General features: G+C 45.5%; 1 protein-coding gene across 1 annotated transcript; it reads right to left on the reverse strand.

Annotated features, from left to right (window-relative positions):
- Positions 1–385: 385 nt before the first annotated feature.
- LOC121139941 (coatomer subunit zeta-1-like) lies at positions 386–1103 on the reverse strand. Its single transcript, XM_040744001.1, has one exon. It carries the CDS (start codon positions 1066–1068, stop codon positions 412–414), a length of 657 nt encoding a protein of 218 aa, XP_040599935.1. The 5' UTR covers positions 1069–1103; the 3' UTR covers positions 386–411.
- Between the last annotated feature and the right edge of the window lie 6375 nt (positions 1104–7478).

Raw genomic sequence — 7478 nt, forward strand, 5'->3', positions numbered from 1 at the left:
TAGAAACTGCACTGCATAGCCTCCCACAGCATTTAGGTCACTGTTTCTTTGCAGATCTGTCCCCCTCCCATAAGCCGTCCCTAATCTCTTCCAAGGCAGAGGATAGGGCAGCCAAGATGCACAGCTCTGCCACTCCACACTCACTTGTGCCGAAGGAGGGAGTCCTCCCCTTTGCTGGACATATGGGCTTCTGGGATGAGGGCCCTTAAGGCACAGGGAGGAAAACACTCAGCACATTCTTTCTCCTGCTTTGATCTTAAGTAAAGCCACAGAAAAGGGCCAAGGAACCAGGAGAGAATGTGGGGGTAGGAGGACCAGTGTAGTAGGAAGAGGGTGTTTCCCTCTCAAGGGCAGAAGATTTGAGAAATTTCTCAAATCTGCCCTCGAGAGGAAAGGAAGGGGAGGGAGACCCTAGAAAGGCGAGAGAGACAAGGGACCACTGTGATTCTCCAAGATGACCCTAAGAGCATCTGCTGGGGGCCTGGATAAGAAGTCACAGCAGATGTGGGGTTTTGAGGGGCAAGGAACCGAGCACAGAACATCTTGGGACCACTTGATCTGTTCTTTTGCGGACTGTAGCACCTGAGACACGGTCTGCTCAGTAAGGGGGACGTCTTCACCCCTCAAAGCCACCCGGTGCACCACTTGCTGGGGGTCACTCTCTAGGATCACCCCTCCATCCACAATTTCATCCACAGCCAAGAAGAGTCCCTCCATATTCTCCAACAGAGCTCGTTTTTCTACATTTTTCCTCAGCATCTGGCTCAAGGAGTCAAAGAGGCAATTCAGAACAGCCATAAGCATCAACTCATTTTCATAGGAGCTGCCAATCACATAGAAATAGAGATCGATGCTACTTTTATAGACCACTGTCAGCCCTTCCAACAGGGCAATTTCACTATCTGTCCGATGGGTCTTGTTGAAAATGTTCTTCTCAAAGGCCTTTTGCTCCTTGACACTAGGGTAGGTGTCATCATAGTACTTAGCAAAGAGTCGGTCTCCATCATTGTCCAGAATCAGGATGGCCTTGACAGTGTACAGGGAGGGCTCCAAGATCAGTGCCTCCATCTTGACCAAGATGCAAATTATATTATACTTCCAACATACAATGGCACAGAATATGCATTCATTCCAGAAGGGAGGAATAGGGGCATAGTGAGGAAATACAGAACCAAAGCAAGATTGAAACCCAGCAGGGTAAACTCCAAGTCCTGCAGCTTTGTGTGCGGTGTTAAAGGGCTTAGACGGCCCCGGTTTTTCAACTCTGCTGCACGCAATGCACCTGTCTGTCTTGAGCTGGCCCCACTCCTTGTGGGCAGCTCCCTGTGATGAATGCCTCACAGCTTTGCCCTTTCCAACATCCTCGGATTCACTCCCACAGCTTGATGCGACTGCCTCTTAGGGTCTCTTGTCTCTCAAGGCTCTCATAGAAGAACTTCCCTACCACTATCGCCTGGCCTCAGCAGCTCTCTGAAACCATGAAGGAAGATTCCATGACCCCTTTACTCTTGAATCCTGGCCACATGGGTGACACTGCCAGCCTGGAATGCATCCTTACCCCCACTGAAGCACATCAGCATCAGCCTTGGTTTAAATCCTTAGGCCTTTTCTTTTTCCAAGTTGGAGGCTTAGCCAAGAGGCATCTTTCCCTGAGGGCAGCCTTCCCTTTATTCCAATGTAGATCAGGCCTCTGCTTCTCACCTCATTCAGCCCAAGCAATGGTTGTAACATAAAAGTTTCCTGGTGGTCTTTTCCTCTTTAAATTGTACATTTTTTTCTGCCTCATTAATCTTTGTCATCGTAAACTATAAGAGTGATCACTAATAATCATGTGACAGAGTCACTGTGAGGTTATCTTGGAAACTCCTCTGCCAAATAACTTACTCTTTTTCTTTTAAAATTAGTCTCAGGCAAGTACTTAGGACAAGGGCAAAATAGCAGCCATAATTTTTGTTGAAATATCACAAGAATCATCTCTAGTCCAGTTCTGAGTATTGCTCCTTCAGAAACTCTTGAGCTGAGCTAGGCCTTCTCAGTCCACATAACTCTTCTCAGCACTATTGTTTCCAAGTTCTCAGCACTATTGTTTCCAAGTTCTTACTGAAGGTACCAGACCCCTCACTCAGCCTCCTGCTTTGGCAACCATGACAAGCTGCAGAAAAGACTCAGCCAGACAAGGCCCTTGACTCAGCAACATGTGCTGAACTTCTGACTTTGCCCTCCCTAGGAGGTCAGATACCCTCCATGTGGCAAGGAACCAATCAGAAGTTAGCTGCAGGCTCTGGATGTACTTTATGATAACAGTAGAATGCAGAGCATGGCAACCGACCTGTTGCAGTTGACCAATCAACTCAGGACAGGTTGTCCAAGCCTGAAAATCACCAATCCTGAGACTGTTGTGGACCCCCAGATACTCCCCTTGCTCACCCCCCAAACTTCCCTGCTTCTAGGTCCTTCCAGGTCCTTCTTGTCCCACCTTCTATGTCAAACAGATGGAGAAACCTAATTAAATACAGTTAACTTGCTAAACAATAAAAGACTCTTTGCTTTTGCATCAGATCAGGTCTCGGTGATTTTGGGGTTCAGAATTTGGGCACAACATTACTATGGTGGACCATTAAGCTCTGATGACAGTGTTCAACTGCTTTTCCAATCCTAAATTCCAAAGTCTTTTCAACACACAGCATGGCCAGGTCTATCACAGCAACACCACACTCCTGGTACGAACTTCTGTCTTAGTTACTTTTCTATTGCTGTGATCAGACACTACAACCATGGCAATTTATACAGAAGGAAGGGCTTTTCTGGGGGGGGAGTTACAGATCCAGAGGGCTAAGAGCCCATCATGCTAAAGAAGCCAGCAGTAAGCAAGCATGGTGGCTAGAGCATAAGCTAAGGGCTCACATCTTAAACTGCTAATGTGGTGATATACTATTTATGATTCATTAAAGCTTGCCTGAAGATTCAGAAAACACAGTCAGCCACAAACCATAGAAGCCAGGCACACACCTTTAATCCCAGCAGCCAGAAGCTAGGAGGTGGTAGTGCACACCTTTAATCCTAGAATTCGAGATGAAGAGGTAGATGGACCTCTGTGAGTCCAAGGCCACCCAGGTCTACATGAGATTGAATCAGTCTAAAACAGTAACAGATCACACTCCTTTAATTCCAGCACCAGAGGGGTACAAAAGAGTCTTCAGTATTGACTAGGAGGCTTTCATTCTGAAGCTACACTGAAGATAGGAGTGTTCAGTCTCCAGCCATGCTGAGGAGAGCTCATGGGTCAGCCCTTTCTGCCTGAGGTAGAGGAAAGGATTTGTGGCCAGCTGCTTTGCTTTTCAGACCTTCAGGCAAGCTTTACTAACTCATAAATGTATCACTACACTGCAATACTAAGTCTGGCCACTATGAGAAGCAACATGGACACTTCTAAAAACTTAAGCTAGAGCTTTCGCATGACCCGGCAATATCCCTTCTAGGCATAGGTCCCCAAGGACCATAGCTTACTAGAGAAGTACTCACACACCCTGTTCACTACAGGGCCAGTGACAACAGCAAGCCGAGGAATCGTCAGCCCGAGAGTCCATCAACATGAATAAAGCAAATGTGGTATACACACTTCGTGGAGTGTTGTTTAGTCACTGAAAAGAATAAAATTGTCATTTTCAGGAAGACAGCTGGAACTGCAGATCGCTATGTTAAGCAAAGTAAACCAAACAGATAATCAGGACATTTGTCTCACCTATGTGTAGGAGAAGAAGCGGAGGTGAACGTGAAAGCAAAGGGATCTGTGGAGGCGTAAGGAACCTGTTTACCGGGAGTGAATGTGAGTCAGCTGCGCATGCACAGGCATGAAAATGCACAGTGCAACGCCATTTTGTATGCCAACTTAAAATAAAAACACGTTTGGAAAATAGTTGTTTAATTTTTTGCATACGCTAATTGTACTGGCTAGTTTTATAGCAATTTGACATATGCTAGAGCCGTCTGAGAGGAACCTCCACTGAGATCTGTAGGCAGGCCCCTGAGACGTTTTCTTAATTAGTAATTGATGAAGGGGGGGCTGAGCCCATTGTGGGTGGTGCCATCCCTAGGCAGGTGAGTCATAGGGCGCCAAACCAGCAAGCAGCATCCCTCAAAGCCTCTGCATCAGCTCCTGCCTCCAGGTTCCTGCCCTGCTTGAGTTCCTGTCCTGACTTCCTTCAGTGATGAGTTATGATGTAGATGTGTAAGCCAATTAAGTCCTTTCCTCCCCAGATTGGTTTGCTTGTTAGTGTTTCATCTCAGCAATAGTAACCCTGACTAGGACACTCAATGTGCTACTTCTAGAGTGTTTTTAAAGCAAAATTTAGACCCGGATGTGTCATTTGTGTCTGTTTCTAAGCAGAACAGCTCCCAGTCTCTGAGGCGCCTGGAAGCTTTTCCCATACTGTTGAGGTCACAGCAATCCATTGATTTCCGTGCAGTAAATGTGAGCTGGGATCTGGACGGGTGACGTGGTCACGGCTGTAAAGAAGAGTGAGTGAGTCTGGAAGGAGGGAACTCCTAGGGCAGAGCACACTGGTTAATTGGGTTTCTGATTAACTGTGGGTTAATGAGAAGACACCTTTTTGTCTGAAATCGCTCTAAATTGCCTCAGTCCATTTCCTTGCTTTAATAAGTTGCCTAATGAACATAATTAAATCTCCTCTTACCGATTCAGCATCCTGCTGGGTCTAGAAATCATCTCTCTGAACACGGTATGTAATTCTATCCTGCACTGCAGCTGCAGAAGGTACACATATCCTTACTTAAAAATGTGAACACAGGCTGGGGATGTGGGTTAGTTGCAGAACGCTTGCCTGGCAGGCAGGCAGCACATGGCATAAGTAAACAAATATTAAATTAATGAATCTATGGGACTGTGTCTTTCAATGCATGTAAATTTACCATAGATAAACAAAAAATGACTGGAATAATAATTCTGCTGGGACTTTCAAATTCATGAAATTTAGCACCATTCATAAAGCATTTTAAAAAAAGAAAGAAAACCCTAGGGCCAAGAATAGCAAAAGGGATCTCTATTTACAGTCAGAACTAAATACAGTCTGTTGGCCAAAAACCCAAAAGCCCAGCTACTATGTTGGGCTGCCATTGTCCGTTGACATAAGATTCTGTTCATTTATTTCCCTCACCACAAAAGAAGTGGAATCCTTCTCAAAACAGGTTGTCCAAGAATGATTATAAACCCCACTAAAACATCAGCTCTATGGGGCAGGGCCATATGTCTGCTTCGTTCAGTGATATATTCTTGGGACCTGGAATGCCTGCCCCTTAGAAAACCCGTAATAAATGCTAAGTGCATGAAAGAATAAGATGAAAATGGGTTGTCTATTGTGCACAAGGCAATGACTTTGGAGCATGTAACAAATAAACCCACGACCTGTGTTTTATAGCATGCGGTTCTGCATTAACCTACTGGATCCTAATTATCATTAGGATTGGTTGATACGTGGATACAAATTAATGTGTGGGCTGGGAATACAGCTCAGTGGCAGAGTACTTGTCCAGCACATGCCAGGCCCTATGTTCAGGTTCCAACATTGAAAAGAAAGCAAACACACACACACTCACACACACTTCACACACACACACACTCTCTGTCTTAAGGTTTTATAGCTGTGAAGAGACACCATGACCATGGCAACTCTTGTAAAGAAAACATTTAATTGGAGGGCTCACTTATAGTTTCAGAGGTTTAGTCCATTATCATCATGATGGGGAGCATGGTGTTGTACAGGCAGACATGGTGCTGGCTAGGTAACTGGGATTCCTACATCTTGCAGGCAACAGGAAGTTGACTGACGTACTGGGTGGTATCTTGAGCATAGGAAACCTCAAAGCCTGTCCCCATGATGACATGCTTCCTCTAACAAGACCACACCCACTCCAACAAAGCCTCACCTCCTAATAGTGTCACTCCCTGTGAGCTTATGGGGACCAATTACATTCAAACTACCATACTACCCTAAACTAAAATTTGCTCAAACTCTGAAGATGGAATCATAAAAAGCAAGAGAAAGATACTAAATAATTGCTATGGTAAAACATCTTATACTTTTGTCTTCCTTTGACTTCGTGTGTTGGACTTGGGCACCAAGTGTTTTAATTAGGAGTCCAGACAGTAAGTTGTAAAGGTTCCTTACCGAGGCCTGGTATAGAGGTGCTCATATATAATCCCAGCATGCTGGAAACTGAGGCAAGAACATTGGGTTTGATACTCTATCCACAAACAACAAAGAACCAACGACAACAAAGTCACTCTGATGGTATTCACAAGAATCCAATAGACAGATGATGTCAAAATTCTGTTTATAAAGCTGTTTCTCAATATACATACCATCTTCAGAATTAACACACAGCCCTTCCGTCGGGCCATCAAAACATGAGAACACAGAAAATGCTGATGCTGTACCCAGAGTTTATTATCAGTGGTACCCTTGACTCTCAGAACTGGCGTGTGTGCTTAGAGTGCCCTCCATATGAGGAAACACCTCAGACACAAACCAGGAAGGAGGGAACTGCACAGCGCTTCCCCCAAGGGTCAGTCTGCAATGGATCAGTGCAGGCATCTAAGGTTGCTCAGCTGCTGTATACAGACTCTTGGTTTTGAGAACACAGACCAAAGGTGACACTTCCCAACAGAGGTACAATCACCTTTCTGTCTAGAAAATTCCAGGCCTCCAAGTGGTGGTGGTGCATGCCTTTAATCCCAGCACTTGGGAGGCAGAGGCAGGAGGATCTCTGTGAGTTTGAGACCAGCCTGGTCTACAAGAGTGAGTTCCAGGACAGCCTCCAAAGCCACAGAGAAACCCCATTTCGAAAAACCAAGAGAGAGAGAGAGAGAGAGAGAGAGAGAGAGAGAGAGAGAGAGAGAGAGAGAGAGAGAGAGAAGAAAATTCCAGGACTCAGGAATCCTTTGAATTTCTTTTCCCTTAATCATCACTAAACCATAAGCTGTCAGGAGTCAGCAGTGGGAATTTTGGAACTAGAGAATGAGAAGAGCTGTTGTTGAGTGAACTCAGGGATATGCTGAAGGGCCATTTGCTATGCTGGAATGATCCCTGGAAGGAGTGTGGGGGGCTCCTGGGTGGAAGAGATTTATAAGGATGGGGGAATGAAGACTGTCTTCTTGTCCAGGCTTGAATGTCTGTGAGCTTGCCTCAAAATTCCTTAATAGTCCTCATTGTTTATCTCAACTGTCCACTACAAACAGTTTTGTGGGAACATGGTCACACAAAACAGTGTTCCCAGATGCCACAGCCCACTGAAAACATCTGCTGTCATTTCCTTATTCCTTGATGTCAGGTGGTTTCTAACTACACCTAATAAGAGGCTGCCATGTGCCCTGGAGAGTCTGACCTCTGGGAAGAGGTCTGGCTTTCTGTGCTCTTGAACTCGGATGTGTGCTCAATCCACTCTACCCTCCTCTGAGCTAG

The sequence above is a fragment of the Mesocricetus auratus genome, unplaced genomic scaffold (genome assembly GCF_017639785.1).
Source record: "Mesocricetus auratus isolate SY011 unplaced genomic scaffold, BCM_Maur_2.0 Super-Scaffold_4256, whole genome shotgun sequence".
Classification (NCBI taxonomy): Eukaryota; Metazoa; Chordata; class Mammalia; order Rodentia; family Cricetidae; genus Mesocricetus; species Mesocricetus auratus.

Coding starts and splice junctions, on each gene's coding strand:
- LOC121139941 (XM_040744001.1), bottom strand. CDS start 1,068: ATGGAGGCACTGATCTTGGAGCCCTCCCTGTACACTGTCAAGGCCATC.